This window comes from Ascaphus truei, chromosome 3 (genome assembly GCF_040206685.1).
Source record: "Ascaphus truei isolate aAscTru1 chromosome 3, aAscTru1.hap1, whole genome shotgun sequence".
Lineage (NCBI taxonomy): Eukaryota > Metazoa > Chordata > Amphibia > Anura > Ascaphidae > Ascaphus > Ascaphus truei.
In genome coordinates, this window is record NC_134485.1 from 397,398,183 (window position 1) to 397,418,781 (window position 20,599).

At 40.4% G+C, this 20,599-nt stretch overlaps 1 protein-coding gene across 1 annotated transcript in view; it reads right to left on the reverse strand.

Moving 5' to 3' along the window:
• The window catches only part of HEPHL1 (hephaestin like 1), a 60,331-nt gene that overhangs the window by 27,903 nt on the left and 11,829 nt on the right, over positions 1-20,599 (reverse strand). The window contains exons 2-10 of the mRNA XM_075592504.1: positions 17,904-18,148; positions 15,770-15,982; positions 13,885-14,061; positions 13,069-13,323; positions 10,337-10,502; positions 7,461-7,600; positions 7,247-7,378; positions 3,748-3,956; positions 1,309-1,459 (exon numbers count right to left, since the gene is read on the reverse strand). Coding sequence (XP_075448619.1) covers positions 1,309-1,459; positions 3,748-3,956; positions 7,247-7,378; positions 7,461-7,600; positions 10,337-10,502; positions 13,069-13,323; positions 13,885-14,061; positions 15,770-15,982; positions 17,904-18,148 — 1,688 coding nt within the window. The remainder of the gene's footprint in view (positions 1-1,308; positions 1,460-3,747; positions 3,957-7,246; positions 7,379-7,460; positions 7,601-10,336; positions 10,503-13,068; positions 13,324-13,884; positions 14,062-15,769; positions 15,983-17,903; positions 18,149-20,599) is intronic.

A 20,599-nucleotide genomic window follows, 5' to 3' on the forward strand; every position in this document is an offset into this window, starting at 1 on the left:
AATACAGTACAGCCAATTGTTTGATCATCTGTTCTAATATGCATTTAGGCTCAAGATCATCCTGAATAAGCTCCAACATCCCCATAATGGTGGGAGGTGTTAGGCAGCAGAATGGGACATTTAGTCGCAGCCATTTTGCTTCAACCGAATGACCGCCTGTGTTCGGCCGCAGAGGAACCTTCCGCCGCAGTAGATCCGCCACTGAAACCTCCGCCGCTGGCCAATTCTAGGAGAAGGTACGTTTTAGCTGTTAGGTTAGAGGGTTCGTTTTAGGGGTTTTAGTGGATTAACTCTAGGGGTTATAGCGGTTAGGGGGTTACTTAAGGGGTTTTAGTTGTGAGGGTAAGGGCGTAGGATAAAGGGTTTTAAGGGTATGTGCATAGGATAGGTGGTTTTATGGTAAGTGCTAATCTTTAACACGAGTGAGTCGCGGCAAAGCGCTAGTGGTCATATGACCAAGGTCGTTTGTCCTAGACCGTTAGGCAGTGCCTCTGTATTACCTCCTCATTAGGTATTCCAGGTACAGTAACTCTATCTTTATACTGTAAATTCTAGGACTATTTTCCCGAAGAGCAGGCATTGTCAGGTACCTTGCGTATAAAAAAAAGGAGTAACTGTAGGGTTCTATAGTTTAGTAAAGCTTGCTATTTTTTGGCCAACTCTAAATTGGGGGTCGTATTTTTACAAAACGCAAACATTGAGCACCTGCGCAATAAGTTTGCACTACAACTCCACTGGTGCTAGCCAACTGTAGATCCGCCCCAACATCTCACAAACCTCTTCTTCAGGTGGATTGTCAAACTATATGGAGATAAAGTGAACCGTGAACTGGAGTTTTTAAAGCCGTGTACGCACTATTATCTCTGAGGAGAACTCTTCTATAAGAAACGTTTTGAATAAATACTGGATGAAAGAGAACTCAGGAAAGACCAAAAACTACCAAGAAATCATTAAAACCAATGATCCCAATGTCAGAAAAATACAAAAGGGGTAATTCTGTACTGTCCAAAGTGGGGCTCTTTTCAGCCGAAAATTCCCACTGATTTCAATATTTTTTTTTAGCCGAAACAGACCAGAATGGCCACTTTGGACAATATAGAATGAAGCCCAACCTTTGAATTGTAGGCCCATATGGTAGTGAAAGGGTTACATGTTCTTTTCTGGGAGGTTTTAAATCAAATATCCCACAAATCTCTCATTTTATTTCTTAGCTGTTGACAGCTCTACATATGGCATATGGCCCTAGAAAGTACTGTAGGGTATTTCTGTTATACAACAGCAAAATGTTAATACAGTATATGTTCATACCGTGCATTTTGTTTGATTCCTGAAAGTCTTCATCCTCTATGTCAATAAATTGAGATTCTTCAGAAATCATTTGAATATTTTTCTGAAGATACCAGCTCAAATTCTCATCAAAGACTGTGAATAACAGATACATCTCTTTGTCTATTTCTATCTGAAAAAGAAAATAGTGTTGTAAATATACAGCAGTTGTACCTTACATGTGTAGACTTGCGCAAACTTAAGACTTTTAGACGCTACAGGAGGATTTCCCAGTTAATGTGCAATTTCCCTAGCCATAGGGATAGGCTATAATTATGTGCCATGTTAAGTAATATAATTATATATATTTTTGCTTATATATGTATTGTCCTATTGCTACCCAGGACTGGGACTGCATTAGCATAATAGAGTACCTTTGTATATTTACATTATAGCCACTTCCCACACAGAACCTGCCATAGCATTCATTTTCTTTAAATCATATTACTAATTGTATGTTCCTGAGTAAGGACCCCATGGGACAGAAACGTTGGACAAACACCATGCACTATTATACATTATTATTTATCTCTGTGCTGGTTTATGTGGTTGCTTTTGACTGGATTGCAGACTAGTCTGCACTGGACCATGTCACAACTACGGCTAAAGGACGTTCAGTCTCCATTGTGGTGAGTGTACTGATGATCACTAATTGTATGTGAGAATTTAACATATGAAAGTTTGACAACTAAAAGGGCATCTCTTTGACTTCTTATTTGCTCATTAATTTCCATAGCTAATTAACCGAATTCTAGCAAAAGTATAACAATAGGGAAGACATTCTACACATAGTGTTGTTGTGGGACTACTGATAATATCAATAGATGCAATTAGCATAACTTTGTTTTCTAGGAATTATAAATACGAGACTGAGCCTCTGGCAATGAAAAATGGATAACCATTTTTGTCTTAGGTTTAGTTAGTACTGTATATGAGCTTTCAAAACGTCTCATCAAAGTCTCATCTTCACATGTACAACAACATTCAAAATACATACAGGGTTGCAAAAATATGCTTGCCTACTTCCCCCAGGTTAGTATAGGTTCTACCTGACAGATGATGTATTTCGTGTCATATGATATCCCTTCTATTTTCTGGCACCATGCATGTGGGGGGTGGAGAGGGTTAGTTGGTTGTGGGTGGTGTGTGGGGGGGGGTGATGGGGGTGGTGTGGGGGGCGGGGTGATGGGGGTGGTAGGAGACATGATGATAATGGAGAAAGGATGGATATAGAGGGACATTTTGGTGAGGATGGGAAATGATGTCTGGCTAGTGCATAAGCTGGCAAGCTAGTGAAATATATCTGTATTTTTTTATTTTAATACTAATTTTGCATTACAGATTTTTACATTACAGATATACATACATATGAATGAGTTTGGGAAGGAAGGGGGTAGGGTTACAGAAAGTTAATGGGGGGGGGAATTGTGGGCACATTTGATTACATTGACAATCTTATATTTTTTTAGTCCTGTTTCAGTCCAATAATTTACAGATTCCCATATATACATTTCTGTGATTATTTGGCTGTCTTTGATGTGCATGTGGGGAGGCTAAGGTTACTTCTAATCTTTTTGTTTGATCTTGAAACCTTCTTAACATGTGGCGGGAGGCCCATTACCCTGGGCTTTGTTAGTAGGGGGGGATAGAACAAAAAAAGGGGGGGGGAGCGTCCGCCGGGGTCTCCCTGATTAGAGTTTATTCCCTAACTGGTGTAGATTAGTATTGAAAGAGGGTTAGGGCCTGGTATGCCTGTATGGGATATCCAGAGTTGACAGACTTTTTGGAATTGATGCCTAGTATCCCTTAGGGGGCGGGTCATTTTCTCCATCTGGCAGAAACACAAGATTTTACTCCTATTTTTGGCCAGGTTTGGAATCTTATTCTGTATCCAGAGAGCTGCTAGCTCGCATCTAGTTGCGATTGCGATGTGGGATATTAATTTATTCTCAGCCCTGGTCAGTTCTTGTCGAATTCTACTTAAAATGAATAGCCATGCGGGCTGGCGGTATTTCTGCACGCAGGATTTGTTGTGTCCGCTCTCTCACCCCAATATCTGTATTTTTAAGATAATTTGAAGGATTGTGCACACAAACATTTGGGTAATTTTATTTGAAAACGACAGACTTGACAACTCAACTTGGAGCTGAATGGTATATGTTTCTGATGCATTTAGTCCAATTAACCACAGCAAGGTTGCTGTCATGAAGACTGTTGCAGACAAAGAAGCCGGTATCACACTGCATGGGATGGGGGACTGAGTGCTCATTATTACACCCAACAGTTGCTGTAATGCTACCAAACAGGAAATCTAGATACACTTAACACAAGTTGTGATGATAAGAAACTGTCAAAGAAAGGAGATTTGTTTTTCATTTACTGTATATGCAGCTTCACAATACTGTATTAAGGTACCAGTACCTGTGTGTCAAAATAGAGAGTGCCTTTTTTGCAGACAAGTAGAGGTCCCACTAGGCCAGAATTAGTGTCCATGACAGGATCAACCGCTGAATAGTACAGGTATGTGAGACAATTCGAATCGCTGGCTGTAGGTCCATCATTTTCAGGGACTATCCAAGTGTACGTGAAGGTGTCACCAGGCCCCACACGAGATCCACCTTTCACAAAACCTACACATCAATTACAACAAGAAATGAGCGTAACATTAAACATGCTTTATCAGTTTTATCATAATTAATGCAGAAATTCTACACTCTAACCATATATATTTTTTAATCCCAATTGACCCCTGGCAATCAGAGATAAGCTGAATTGTTATACACCTGGAGAAATTCACAGTTTCAGATATATTTCAAACATTTTTTTACTGTGACCCACTCCCTTCCCCCGTCACGAAACCCCAAATGGAAACCAGCATCTTCCTTGCTGTTGAGCCAATGAAGGATAGGAATGGAATGCAGAGGCATTCAGGAAATAATGCATGAGAGAAAGAATTGATGCCAGAACAGCCGGTTCATTTGGAGTCGAGCACGTACTTTCTATCATCTAATGGTGGTGATTTACATGTGTTCAATCTTTGCATTAAGCGGCTAGGAACTTCACAATAGGGATCAACATGATCCCTAGATCACTTATTGTTCTCCGTGTGGCATGTCTATATGGCACCAAAGATTTTAGCTTACAATTTAATGATATATTATTCACTTGGTAATTTCATTTTTATTGACCCTTATGGAAAAGCATTCCTCAGTTTATATAGATCGAAGGCATAAACCTTAGCCCCAATTTCCTCAATGGCTCTTAAATCTAACTTTCCAGGCTGGGATTCCTTTTGCCCTATGTTTTTACTTTCGTGTCTGATGCTCTAACCCAGGGGTGAGCAACTCCAGTCCTCAAGAGGCCACCAACAGATCAGGTTTTGAGGATATCCCTGCTTCGGTACAGGTGGCTCAATCGGTAGCTCCGTCGTTGACTGAGCCAGTGATTGAGCGACCTGTGCTGAAGCAGGGTCTTCTTAAAACCTGACCTGTTGGTGGCCCTTGAGGACTGGAGTTGTCCACCCCTGCTCTAATCCGTGTGTTGTATATGAGGATTCCTATATTACTAATTGTTTGCATGCTCCCACTGTAAAGATAATGAATCAGACATAGGCATGATCCTTAGGCATTCAGTGATAAATTAGCCTCTTTAATAAATAAATATGTTACGTGTTAAATCTGCCAATAAACATCTAACCACAACTTCCTAACAAGGACAATGTAGTCAAATACTTATCCAAAAGCAACAGGCATCTGAAAATTGTAACATGCATTTGTAATGAATTCTTCTGTCCGTTCATTTACGGAATACTTCAAATTGGAATGAATAGGCAATTCAGTAGTGTATAAACATTTGTATCTCAGACTGAATGTTTATAAATTCTCTACTTTTTACTACAGTACTACAGCAGTACATCTTATTTCAATGACAGCATAATTATACCCACATTACACAGCGGCATGCTAGGCCTGGCTAAATAGTTTCAGCATTGTACCTTGTTGCCTTTGCTGCTTTTTTACATGTAAGGTTTCTAGAGTGGTAATCGGGTTGATCACATCGCATTCTGGCCAGATCTGACCACTGTATATCCCAGTCTCATCATTAATATGATATACAATACTTTGTCCTATAAGAGCTTCACTGTAATATGTTCATTTTGACCAATGCAAGTGCTGTCCCTGGCACGGTACATTTATGTAGAACACCACTCCAGCGCTCTTGTGAAAATGATGCAAAATGTATTCAAGCCAGATCGAAGTTTCCATCCTAATTTGTAGCTTTATCTTGCTTAGGGTCAAAATTAGGACAAAATAAATTGTGCCCCATTTTCACAAGACTGCTGCAAATGAAAATATCACTTGTGAGTACATTCACATCTCAGACAGGTCTGCAACCCTGCTTTCTCCCATTATCCATTATCCTGCTTTCTCCCATTATGCCACTGCAGCAAGGGATTCTGGGAAATGACATGCAAATGAGCACACAGTGTCACCTGTTGTTTCAAATCAATTTTAACATGGACCCCTATAAGTTTATGCCTGCCGCATTACACAGCTGGGTTAAAGTGCATAGCCACTAAACCTCCTAACAAATTACAGTTTCAACCTCAGTGTGAGGCTGCGGGAGTGCTGCCTATTCTCCTGTTCTACAATAAGATTCCACCATTTGCTGGCAGGACGTGCACGCATGTCAGTAGTTTCTTCAGTACTATGAGTGCTCTACTACCTGATACATTTATGTTATTGCAAGTCTAGAAACAAATGTCGTGATCATTGTGGCTGTATATATAATAATAATAGCATATCCTTGTATAGCGATGCTAGTTGTACTCAGCGCTTTACAGAGACATTTTGCAGGCACAGGTCTCTGCCCTGTGGAGCTTACAATCAATGTTTTTTGTGCCTGAGGCACAGGGAGATAAAGTGATTTGCCCAAGGTCACAAGGAGCCGACACCGGGAATTGAACCAGATTCCCCTGCTTCAGTGTCGTTACTCACTGAGCCACTCCTTCTCCTGTATGTACCTTTCATATAGGGAAAGGCTTTGCAGGCCTGAAATGTGCCAACATGATTTACTGGGATCTCTCACTGTTTAATTATAAAATATAATTTCAAAGGTTGTAAACCAATGTTAAAGCAGCAACCCCCTCAGAAGCTATAAAAGTTTAACTCATATAATATCAAGATCTTGCCATCTGCGCAAAATCCAAACAGGAGACTCTTCCTATCTGTTGGGGTCTCACAATGTGTAGAAGGCATTCGGTGTATACCGAGGGGTGTCAGCCAGGGTCATTATTGGAGAGCACCAAGAACTTAATTTTCATTTACATTCTGCACGTAGTGTTTGCTCAACTAATGTAGAAGTACTATACGTGGATATGATCTCAGTGAAGATTATAGGGGAGATGTATTAAGATGGTGCAACTTGTTCCAAAAAGCATATACATTTTTTTCATGTGCGCATTAGTATGACGCTTGTTAATCTTGCTTTGTACATTTGGTGCAGGTCTCTCAAGGGTAGAGGTTAACTTCACCTGGTGGATTTATTTGAAGTAAATAACCTATTATGGGTGGAAATGTTGATACATCTAATTATAACGTTACACTGACTATCTTTTCATATAACTTCTCCTATACCCCTCCCCAAAATATTGAAACTGAGCGATATTTGAAAAAAGCACATTAAAATATTCATGCAGTGATGGAGACTCAAAATAATGCAATGTGCACCTGCTTTTGTAGCAATCTCCAACTTGCTTGATACTAATGCCCCTATTACTTTTTTGGTGGATACTCTGGAAGTATCCCAAACATCCCTTTGACGTCTCAGAAATAAGGATTTGTTTTATTTTGCATAGCTGAGGTTGACTTCTGCATTCACAAATCCATAATGACATAATGAGAAGCTTGCAGTGACTTACCATCTGCATATTCTGCACCTTCTGAGTCTTTGGTAAAGGACACGCCATGAGGCATAATGCTATAGTTCCCGTCTGCTTTGTTGTAAAAAATAACCACAATTGTATCTCCTACTTGGGTTTTGATAACAGGGCCTGAAAACATAAAGAAAGGCAATCAAGTAAAGCAGATCACTTAAAGAATACACAAGAGTCATAATTATACCGTGTTTCATACCAAGTATTCCAAGATGTTGTTCAGATTCAGAGCGGTTCTTCCTTTCACTAAATGATTCATCAGTAAACTCAGTGTAACGAACTTTCCAGTATGTTCCTCCTATTCTGTCGTTGCTCTTTGTAAAAAATGGCTCTGAATAACTGGAAAACAAACAGGTTGTCTTTTGCATGTAGCAAAAATACAGATTAAATCAGGCCGCTCGCCTTTAATATAGTCCTAGTAGTCAATATGAAGCAGGTGCAAAGAGGATAGTAATGGCTATACAGAATAAATCCAAGGAGGGTCAAAGATTCCCCAATTGGTTGCACTCAATGCTAGGAGGGATTATATAGGACTGCAGTGGTCCATCAGATAGTTTATCTGTAAATCAATCTAGTAACCAATATGATCAGAATATTTAAAACCAAAAAATAATACAATTTTAATACATCCAAAAGTATATGTTAACACAGTGAATTAAACTAAATATGGTGAAGAAGCGTGGCATACACGCGAAACGTGCGTCGACGAGTAGGGCTTCACTGAGGTGACGTCATCGGAGTGGCGACATCCCCCTGCATACTTACGGCTTGTATACTGGAGTGTCTCTCCCTCCTCTTCTATAAGGTCCGCCGCAACCTTCATTGTGCTGTAGCTGCCTATACTGGTTGAATTTCTGCTTCTACATGCTGACAAGCATGGTAGTTACTTCCTGGTTTGGAACGCTTTCACATTAGTTATTTTGTATACTTTTGTGTCCAAAACATCTACCTATAGTATCCATCTCTAATAATATGATTGCCATATATCTATTCCCAAGCTGGGAACCCTGACAATATGTTCTGTGCTATCTACTCTCTGCTGATCTAGCTATAACATTAATGTCCTGACATAGCTACGACATACTTATGAGTGGATAATTTGGGGTATTGCACCCAATGCTCTTGTACTTATGTTGCGACAGAGCCAGCTTTTATTTGATGTAGCATTCTATTCCTAGAGGGACATTACAGTGATTTAGTCCAATCTGACTTTAGTAGAACCTTCTTGGACTTGATACATATTTAGATATCAGAGTAGACTCCCTGGGGACTATCATACGATTTGAATATTCATTCGTACTTCTATGATACGATAGATAGATATCCTGTACCCCAACATCCCATCTACTCTCCACTCCGGGGAATTTTATGTATTTTAATATGCACCATATTTAGTTTAATTCACTGTGTTAGTATGTCAGACGCCAGGGAAATCCGCGAGGAGAGCGGCAGATTGGAACATCCTCTACCAACAGAGGACTGCAGGACTGCTGCCGGACAAGCGTCCTGAGCCCTGAAACTGCGCATCGGTGACTTTAGCACATCGTCCCCCTCCATTTAACTGCTTATAATACATGTACAGAGTGTGAGTACCTGAAGTACATGATATTCTACTAAAGTGTGTTTTGTTTGAATTGCACTGTCACCTTTATCTTTCTGATTCTGAGGGGACATCTACACTCTTCTATATAAGAAGATAGGTTTATGCCACAGTTGGAGAAGGCTGTTTATTTATCTACACACTGTAAGTGGGCTGACATGTATGAGCCAGGATTTAATCAAGATACCCCCTATAATTTTTCTGAAACAGTGTACAGTATATATTCTCTTCTTTTTTGGGTGATCCTGCTCCTTCTGGATTTGTGGAGAGTCATTTACAAAATATAACAGCACACAATGCATACAACACTCAGCTAAAGGGGGGGATTTACTCTCTTAATCCCTGGAGTCAGGGCCACTGACAGGGGGGAACAGCCAGGACTCCTGTCCCGGGTCGGGTGAGTGAAGGGGCTCGGGCCCCTTGCCGTCAACTCTAACATGTAGTGCCAGATAAACAGTGGTGCCAGTGAGAGCAGAGGGGGCCTGCTGGGGGGTGTCTACAGAGGTGCCTGTCAGAGGGGACCTGCGGCAGGCCGGTGGAAGGGAGGCCCCTCTGACAGGCATCTAACATGGGTAATCTGCAGCAGGCCCCATCTGACAGGCACCTCTGCGGGCCCCCTCAAATTTTCAAGGCAGCAGGTAGGCATACTCTGCTTCCTCTCCCCTCTGTTTTGTTAGAGAGAGAAAAGTCTAAAAAGTGACGTCTCCACATTGGGGCAGATAAAATGTGGACGTCATAAGGGCCCTAGGGCTTCACAGGGGAAATCTAAAGGTTAAACTTTAACTATAACCATAGGAACCAAATGCTGCAGACTGTTTTTATGAACTTTTCCTAATCTCTTTCATGAAAAAGCTGTCAACCTTCTTTATGTCAGGAAATTGTGAATCCACCCTTTTTTTCCTTTTATTGCTTTATTTAAACTAATTATGTTGATAATATGTAATAGATTGTAAGCTCCCCGCGGCAGGGACTGTGTCTGCAAAATGTCTCTGTAAAGCGCTACACAAAAACTAGCAGCGCTATACAAGAACAAGTTATTATTATTATTATTATTATTATTATAATATTACAATTACACAAGAATGTAGAAACATATTTATTTTTTTAGAGAAAACATGTATACATGTTACAGTACTTTATTGATATATGCATCTTTCCAAGGAAGCCAATTGCATTGATAGATTACAAGTTTCGTGACAAATATGTAGGTTTGCCCCTTTAAACCCAGTGCTTATTAATTTAGTGCAAATCCTGCACTCTGGTTCTGAAATGTCCTGTGTTTCTAGGAATAAGGAGATTTAGAAAAACAGAACTAGACTACAATCTCATAATAATCTGGATTTAGTCTGATGTTAGTAAACATATTTCTTGGGGTCTTTGAGAGTGACTTTTATTACTTCTATCTATACACTTTTTATTAGCAATATAATTAGAAAATATTTAGTTAAGATAAAAAATGAACAGTTTTGCCTTACCTGTCTGTTACATTTAAAGCCTGACCAGTGAATCTGTCATAGCCCATAGGTGCATAATTCCATAGCACTGTTTCAGCAGCAATGAAGTATTTCTTTACACTTCCAGCCAGTGAAGTTGTAGGAATCTTGCCACAAGTTCCAACATTGTACAGCCCCATCATTCCAGCTATGAGTGTGGATAGAAAAATACAAAAAAAAAATACATTCTAAACACATATGACCACCTACTATGTGCCCACAAAATTGTAGGACCTATACAAAGTATAAGTCAGAGCTGTGACATAAACATGTCAGGATGCTCCAACAATGCTTAATGATCACATCATCTGCCCAGCAGATGTTTTATGCATGGACATTGTAGAAATTGCACACTTTGATTGGCTTATGCCAGGATTGGTCAACTCCAGTCCTCAAGGGCCACCAGCAGGTCAGGTTTTAAGGATAGCCCTGCTTCAGCACAGGTGGCTCTGTGAAAGACTTTGACTGAGCCACTGGTTGAGCTACCTGTGCTGAAGCAGGGATATTCTTAAAACCTGACCTGTTGGTGGCCATTGAGGACTGGAGTTGGCCACTTCTGACGTAGGCTATTGACATGAACATGCTGAGCCCATCCCCAAATCGGTTGCTAGAGCAACCTTTAGAGTGTTGGTGACAATACACTGTAGGATTATAGTGGAAATCTAGAGTGCATAGTGGTAAGGAGTTGTGCGTATAACACTTGGCATGACAGGGTTACAGAATGAGTGGGAACAGACTGTATGGTGATCGATTAGAGAAGGAGGATCAACAGTGAAAGGGTGTGTGATATGATATTGGGCAGACAAACATGTTATAGTGCTTAACGCTGCAGTTCAGTGTTCAGTCAATATCCTGCATGTGTGTTTTTTTTAATAAATCAGTTCTATAGTAAGAAAAAATACTTTTAGCATTTTCTGTTTTTAAAAAAACAACTTTGAAAGACCAATTTTCTTGTATTCTATTTTAACAGCCATTTGCTAAGGCACTGCCCCTTCATGTCCTGTCACAAGCTCTGGCACACCCCTTTGTCAGCCCTGCCCTCCCTCTAGCACATGTCAGTGCAGGAGTGCTCATGAATATTCATGAGCTTCCACTGACAGACAAGCAGAATATAAACAGATCCCTTCACTAATTATGTCACCAAATTTCGACCTATCAATACATGGAGAACGAATTGACCTGCAGCTATACAGTTCTTTAGGTAATTAGAGATTGCCCACATAAAACTATTGAAGTAAAAAAAAAAATTAAAAAAAAAAAAAAAAGACTGAATTGCAGCTTTAACTTCTAATAACAAGAAACCACATGCAAGAATTTGCCCTTATATCTGACCTTGTAAGACAGTGATTTGTCGGAATCGGGGTAACAGAGCTCAATCCGTCAAGAACTACCAGTGACTTAAATAGCAGCAACACCGACTGAGCTCGGATAACCTTTATCGGGGCTCGGTGAGTCCCCAACCATTGTGCTTGCTATGTATTTCTAATAAAAGAAAAAACTTGCTCCTATTCAAAATGCTGTGAAGCTGCTTCTCAGTGCTGGGAAAGAATTCAGCCCCATTCAAATGATTGGCACTAAAACCTTCTCCAGCACAGTAAAACAGTTCAATAGAGGATACTGTGGTGCTCCAAAAATCATATGTGACCACATTGGGTTGTATCAATAAATCAGATAAGAGGCAGGAGGCTTGTAGGTGGTGCGTTCATGTAGCTCCTGCTTTTTTGGGAAGTCTGCAATAAATAGCTGATCAACGAATTTTGGAGTCTGCCTGGGATTATTTTGAATACTGGTCATTGGCTGTGCTCTGGCTGCTGCTATAGTACATTGGTCCAGCACAGTAAAGCAATTTCACAGCACATTAAATAGGGGCATGTCTACAGCATGTGCAACGGAAAGGTGATAGGTTTTATTTTATAAGAACAACAAGTATCAGACTGTGATATGCTGACTATGTATCTTAAGCAGAAATCCTGGTGTGTGCTAAGGTGATATTAAAACCACCTATTTTGCAATGATAGGTTCTCTGACGTGGAGGTTTCTGCTTCATTTCAATCCTCCTCAAATCGCGTGCAGACATAACTTAAACTAAATGGGATTGCAATGTTAGTGTGTTATTTGTTATTTATCAAATGTTTCACCAGGAAGAAATGTCCTGTTATAGAGATGACTCATTAAGGGTAGCCCTGGACTTAGGCATTTGGAGTAACACACATTATCATTGTGGCTTCTGAAAATGTGATAAGATTAAAGTAAACGCTTCTTGATTCCTTCCATTTACTGGCATGGGTACTTTTCACTATCACAGCCCCATCAAAATCAAGTTCCACTTTTCAATCTGCATGCAATATTATTCATTTTATTCTTGCTTGCTAGAAAATGGAAAGTGTTTGCAATTCCAGTTACTTTCAATGGGACATCAGCTTGTAAACTAGTGGACTGGTACTAGGGGCGATTAAAAGTATTAAAGTGAAAGCAATAAGCGTTTCAGGATGATGTTACCTAAAGACAATCACTTTTAAGAGTCACTTTTTTCACATTAAATAATTGGAACAAATAATTTTTATTGAATTAGGGAAAGTGTTCAACTTGTTTTCCAGCACAGCAAACACACGTTTTCTCAATAGTCGACATTGGGGGATGTCACAGTGATGTGGGGAAAATGTAAATATATGCCAAAATATGACTGCGTTCACCATGTAAACAAAGCTTTTTACCTTGTAAGTGGTCATTTACTTGACAGCTTAACATCCACGTTCCAACAGACGATGGTACCATTTCCGCTGTGACAAACGTGGCAGGAAATAGATTGATGACATCAGCTCTGTGGCCTTGGTTAGTGATAGTATGACCATGGAAGAATGCAGAGTGGACATCAACTTCATTACCAATGCCAAATAAATGCCAGGACACCAAATCACTGAGGCACAGGTCCAGAGCTGGTAAATTTCCAAAAAGGTAGCCATTGATAGCTGAAAAACATAATGCAAGTTATACAGGATGTAATTGCCACCATTAAAACATCTTTTCTTATGCAGACTGCTACAGCAGTCTCACATTTTGAGACCTTAAAATTACAGTTATAAACACTAAATAACAAACAGTGTAACTAAGGTTCACATGCCATAATCAATCATAAAGTGTCTTCAGATGCTGGAAGGTGTCTCATGGCTTAGTACCACTAGGTAAATAGGAACATATGTTTATGTATACAGCGTCTTGACATGCTGAGACACCCAGTGCATAATGGTAATGATGATTAATGTGGGACAAACTCGTTATAGCTGCAGTTGGCACATTTTATTAATTTTTTCTTAAATGTACCTGAATTAGGGGGTCCCCTGACCCCTCCGGGTTCCTGAGATTTGTATTTTTTTTTGTGCTGGTCTATGACAAAAAAAACTACAAATACTGTGGGGCCACCAATAGAAAGTTGCAACATTATCTCCTGATGACATTGTAGCTTTCTATTGACTGCTGGAGCTAGGCGGAACCCGGCGGCCATATTGTGTCCACTTTGCATGGTTCCTCACCATGCATTTTGTTGCTTTCCTGGAAATCTTCGTCTTCCACATTCACAGTTTCTGGCTCTGAGCAGTAAGTGTTAATGTTATCCTCAAGGTACCAGCTGATATTTTCATCCACCACGCTGAACATCAGGACAAAATCCTTATCAACATCCTTCCGATTTAAAGAGTCATCCAAAATCCCTAACCGACAAGAATAAAATAAGTATATTGCTAACAATTAGGAGAAGCAAAATGTTATATCTGACAAAGTATAGTATTATATATAGTATAGAATAAATATGTACTGTTCTCCTTTGAATAGCTTAAAGCAGCAAACATTCAAACTCATTTTTGGGTGGGGGTCATGCGGGAGGGGATTTTACTTACCTGAACCAGAGAGTCCCCAAAAGCTGATCCATGCTCTCCGACCTCAGGAAACCCTTCAGTTCCCAAGCTGCAAAGGGTTTTGTCCACAGGGCAAAATGGCTGTGGGGTCAGTCTTCCTCCAACAGCCAATAGAAAGTTTCAACGTCAACTGGAGATGATGTTTAAACTTTCTATCGGAAACCACCTGGGGCCATAGTTGTAGTTTTTTGAGAGAAACTATGAAAAATGTAAAGTCCATTTTACTGGCAACCAGGAGCACCAGGGAATCCCGGAGCCGGGAGCACCAGGGGATCTCTGAGCCGGGAGCACCAGGGGATCCCTGAGCTGGGAGCACCAGGGGATCCCTGAGCCGGGAGCACCAGGGGATCCCTGAGCTGGGAGCACCAGGGAATCCCTGAGCCGGGAGCACCAGGGGATCCCTGAGCCGGGAGCACCAGGGGATCCCTGAGCCGGGAGCACAAGGGGATGCCTAAGCCGGGAGCACCAGGAAATCCCTGAGCCGGGAGCACCGGGGTTAAGATCCTTGTGACCCCTTAGTTCTACTAAGCTATTAAAAAAACAAAAACCCTTCAGGATTTTGAGGAGATTGCTGCTTTAAACAAGTAATTCAAGTTAACGCCTTCAATGTCTCCAGCATTAATAAAATAATAAGCTAATAATTAAATACCATTAGTATAATATCGGGCGTGTGTAACTATGACAGATATAATAATGATAATATGACATGTGGAATTTACAATACATAAGAAATTAAAATGTATAAATATACTATATACGCTATTTGTACATCACTGATTGTGTATTACAAATTTGTAACAGTTCCATCCTTCTATAACTTTCATTTGATTACGTGCAGAAGAAAGCTTGTTCTTGGCTTCTGTAGGGAGATATATATCAAAGTCCCTTGACAAAAATTGAACAAAAAATGGCACCAGATTTAGGCTACCAAAGAAAAGAATTTCAGTTGAAATCAATGAAAAACATTTGCTTTGCCGTTTTATTGCTCAATGTTTACTTTGGTTTGGCAGCCGGGGGACGTGGGGGTGGGGGTTATCCATTAAACTGGTATAATGCTTTCATTTATTTCAGTTTCATATTTATATTTTCAATGGTCCCTTCAGTCAGAATAATAAATCTATTTCTAATTTTTGGAGCCTCTTAAACTTGACATAGCTTAGGTCCTCTGAAGGTCAAAGGTCGGCCCCGTTCTTGGTCCAGTGAAGTTTGCTTTGGCTGCAAAAGCTAGTCTACAGCTACATTTTTGTATATAGATGTTGGCCCAATATACAATATTACAAATACTAAGACTAAAAAGTAGCACTTTAGTTGCAGTTAATGACTTTTTTTTATTTCGGCTGACTGAAAATATTTTATTAAAGACAAGCTTTTATAAATCCTTTCCAATGGATGACACTGCACATACTTAGCATTTTTCTTTACTACAAATGAAGGTAGTTAAACCATATGCCTTGTGCAAAAACCATAAGGTGGAAGCACTTGATAAAATATGTTCCTGCTGTACCTTTTTTGCATGTCAGTAATGCTCCAATTAATCCAGTCGCAATATCTCTGGGTGCATCAGTATGAGAGTGGTAGATCCAAGTCAGACAGTTGGGGTCCTCCGGAGTAGGTGCATACTCTTGTTTCACTATCCAGGTATATGTATGATGTACCCCAGGAGGAACAGAATCATCACGTTTATCAGCCTTCTTGGTTCCATCTGGGTAAAAGGCCCCTGGAATATGGAATGAACCACTATTTTGTCTGCATTTGTATGTATTTGCTGCATTTTAAGTGAACTATATTTAACAGATAACAAAGGAAGCAGCAGGGTACACACACAAAAGCATCCTCTAATTCCCCTTCCCACTTTATATTCACTGGTATGGTAAGCAGTGTAGCAAAGGGTCAAAAGTATGCCCTTTGAATTAAAGCATATTTTTGGCAAAACAATCTTATTAACTATAATAATAATAATATTAATAATAAAATGTATTTTTCCCAATGTGACTCAAAGCACTTCACAGTTACCAAAAGGAAAAAATAAAACATTTAAGGTTATAAAAGAGACGAAATACAAGGAAAAATATAATACAGGATGGATGCTATTAAAGCTAATAACTGTGAAACTTTCTATTTACTAATTAGCCAGACAGCAAATGATCAAGTAAACTATATGTTCATCAGTCTTTTGTGGGGAATGGACCTCCAACATGGTCCTACCTACAGTAAATGAGAATGTCCCAGTAATTAATACTAATATGGGTGGATTTACCCATATTGGATGGGATGGATCTACTATTAAGAAATTAAAAGAAACAACACTCTGTTGTCTGTGTATCAAGGCAAAAATAGTCCAATTCAGAAGCAAAGAAACTACACTTAATGTATCACCCTAAAAATCTCACTGCATACATTATTTGGTACAACTGGTGCAAGTTTTGTTGCTGCAGGATTGCATCACCCTTGCCTTGATATGTAATCTCCAGTGACTGCAATATAAGCTACAGCAGCGGTGCACAAACTGGGGGGCGCGGGTTTACAGAGGCCCCGCGCGCTTCCCGAAGGCACTTAAATTAAGTGCCGGGGGGAGCGGCGAAGGCCTCTGTAATCTTTACTTACCTTGGCTCCGGTGGCTTCTTACACGCGTCGCCATGGCAACGCGGCGTCAAATTACGCCGCAAGGTCGGGTGGCATCACGTTGCTATGGCAACGTGACATCATGACGCCGGAGCCGAGGTAAGCGGGGGGAGGGGAGGTGCGCGGAGAGAGGGGAACTGCCGGCAGGGGGGCGCAGGGAAAAAAGTTTGCGCTCCCCTGAGCTACAGAAGTAACAAGAGGGTTTAAAGCTGCAGTTCAACCTGCTATTAAAAAAAAATCAAAATCCATTCAATATGTGCATCAATACAATCAATACTGCCAAGTGATTAGCAAAGTTCCCAATCGATCCGTTCTCCTTAATCGATCGACGAATCAGGGGTTATTTAATTCACTGCCAGTGCAGCAGAAGAGTACCCAGGATGCAAAGTTCTGTGTGGGAGATCATGTGACCAGACAGGCACTAGAGATAATTGGTGCACTGTTAGAGAGAGGGCAGGGCTCAAGAGCCAGAGTCTGTTTCAGAAAAGGAAGGAGGTGTGACGTTGTAAATGGTTTCTATAGAAACAAAAATGCTTGTTACATTAGAATACATTAAAAATGTCTTTTTTTTTTAAATGCTACAATTATTTTCTCATAGTACAGAACTGATTTATTTTAAAAAAAAACACATGTAGGATATTGCTTGAACTGCAGCTTTAATGCCCAAATTGTTCCCAGTCTTGTTCCTTCCATGTACTGCAGTCTTGTAATTTGTAGCGTGCCTGATTCCTGATCATGTTGAATGTATTAACAAGAATGATCTTCTTGAATACTGTACCTGAGATTAATATGAGAGGCAATATTCTGCAGATAAAAGTCCACCCTCTAAAGCAAATACATAATCATTTCCCCCCCTTTTATAAATGTAGCAAATTCAACTTCACTCAGCACATGGCTGAAGAAGAGAACTGAGTAGACCAGGAACCTTGCATGTCTTCAATCACTTATCCAAATAAAAGATATCATTTCAAGCCTTGTTTTAAATATTTCCCACAAACTATAAGGAACATATTTACCTTCTGAATCCTTTTCATAGAAGACTCCATGTGGATGAATAGTATATGCTCGGGAAGCTAAATTCTTTAGATGTACTACAATTGTATCTTCAACCTCTGCTTTTATAATAGGTCCAAGAAACCCAAGCCAGGCTGGTTTACTTATCTCCTTGGTGTAAGCTGCATTGGTGAATTGTTTGTATATGGCTTTTTTATAAACTCGTCCTATTCTGTTTGAATCGCTTTCCAAGAATGTTGATGCGTATCTGAAGAAGCAGATGAAAAGACCTCTGATTAATGAAAAATAGCACTCGTTGTTTTATATATTTGTATTTATACAGCGTCAACCGGGCTGCCACATTTTACAGAGTTACAATACAAGACAAAGCCAAGGGAAGAAGAATATGAATGTGGGCAAATGCATCAAATATTAAAGTAGGCATTGGGAGACAGAAGTCACTGCCTACAAGAACTTATAATTTATTATACATTTTTAGTATGGATCTGTAAAGTTGCAGGACCATCTAGTCCATCTTCCATCGGTTATCTCAGCGGTGTGCAAACTGGGGGGCACGCCCCCCCCCATTGGGGAGTGAGACTTTTCTGGGGGGGTCGCGGCATTTACAGAGGTCCCGCGCTGAGAGCGCGAGGCCTCTGTAAACGTACTTACCCGGCTGCAGTCACGCGTTTCTATGACAACGTGGCATCAAATGACGCCCGTTTCCACGGAGACGTGACGTCAAATGACGCCGCGAGTCACATGACGTGACGTCACATGACCCCACAGTGTCATTTGACGCACCTTTAGATGTGAGGGGAGAGAGCGCGACAGAGCAGAGCTGGTAGGGGGCGCAGGAGCGGGGTGTTTGCACACCACTGAGTTATCCAATAGCGGCTGCTGGTGTAAGAGGTTGCTTGTGTTGTATCTCCGCTTGCCTAGGTTACCAATAAAAAGCACTCCGTGGGGATATTCATTCAACTACGATAGTGCTGATCGGGGCCCTATTTTATGGAAACGCCTATTGACTTCAGTTTGACAGTCCCATGCAACTTATGGCAGCTGCAATTTATGGTGAGTACTAAAATACCTGTCTATACTCCAGAATCAGAAAACCAAATTGGAAGCAGGGCACCACGGATTTCTGCCAAACTACTTTATTCCGCCAATATTACGACGTTTCGGCAGATACGACTGCATGCCAGCTGTACTTGAAAAAGGCCGTTGTATCTGCCGAAACGTCGGAATATTGGCTGAATAAAGTAGTTTTGCAGAAATCCGTAGTGCCCTGCTTCCAATTTGGTTTGCCTTATGTAAACCCATAAGGTGATGCACACTGTCTTCAAATATTAGAAAGTAACTCGTGCTCCTATCCATACACATTGCAGCAAAATTGGAGCAAATTAAATGTCAACGTATGCATAATGATGAAATGAATAATGAACTTTAGTTACTCATTTAACAACGTATATAACCCACACGTTCCATGGTATTCATTTTTTTTTTTTTTGCAATGACAAAGTGACGTATGTCTGTGCTAAGGGTATCTGTTTTTTGTTCAGCTATCTTCACTTCAGCTCAGTCTCTCTTAGAAATAACACTGGACTCGCAGCAAAGGTGTCATCGAAGGGCTACCAAAAGGTGTCTGCCATTTGCTAATGTTCCTGATGCAATGCTGTGGTATTGGTGTGGGATAAAATATTAGAGCTGTATAACGAAGCTTTATCACCTTTATACAATACCTTTCTCTCAGTGCCCTCTGTGCCATTACATTTACTTGATCCCCAACTCTTTTAAATAACAAGCAGCTCTTATAAATACAACGACCTCCTTCTCCCCCTATGCCTTTATTTCCTTCCTTATAGACTGTAAGGGGCAGGGCCCTCCTTACCTACAGCACCAAAGTTTGTTAATGTTGGATACTTTTAATCTTTTTGTTATCGTCCTCCAACCCCATTGTACTGCGCTGCGGGAATATGACGCTGCCCTATTAATACATTATATTTCAGCCGTTAAAATGATTTTGACCTCCTCAGAAAACATATCCAGTATAGTTGTGGTTTGTTTAGATGTTTGTTCTTCAATCTTCAAGTGTGAGACATGCTTCTGATCTGGACTTATTATTGATCTGGGTATGAGACGTGCTGAATAGTTTTATATAACCAGAGACATTGATCTCGAAATTAAGCCTTTGGTGCTGAATGGGCACATTGATGTGTATTTTGCATACCCATCAGCAGTGAAGGGGATAAGACCATCCACTCAATCTACTCATACCCACATTTGATAGTCAAAGTCATGCTTGCAGATCCCATCTGCCACCCTTGGGCTGGCGAGATGAATCTTTGATAAACACGCAATTCCAGAGCTCCGATTATGTAATTGGAGCAACTAGAATAGTGATTTCTGAAAAAATATGATTTCCAGATGTTTTGCAGCTCCCCCACGGTGTTTTGCCAGGAGCGAGAAATCGCCAAAAATTGCTTTCCCCATGCGATTTAAGCAACTTATCAGAGCTATCAGAATAGCTACCTAGCACAATGTTGCGATAGCTGCTCAAAATCCTTGATAAATTGATTATCGGAGCTACTAGTATGAGGCTCTCTGTCTATGTTGGCCATTAGCCTTATTAGCCACCTTTTGGCTAGTAGGGTTAATGGCCAGTACTGTAGAGGGGGTTAGGTTTTTTTTTGTTTGAGGGGATGGCGGATAATGGGGT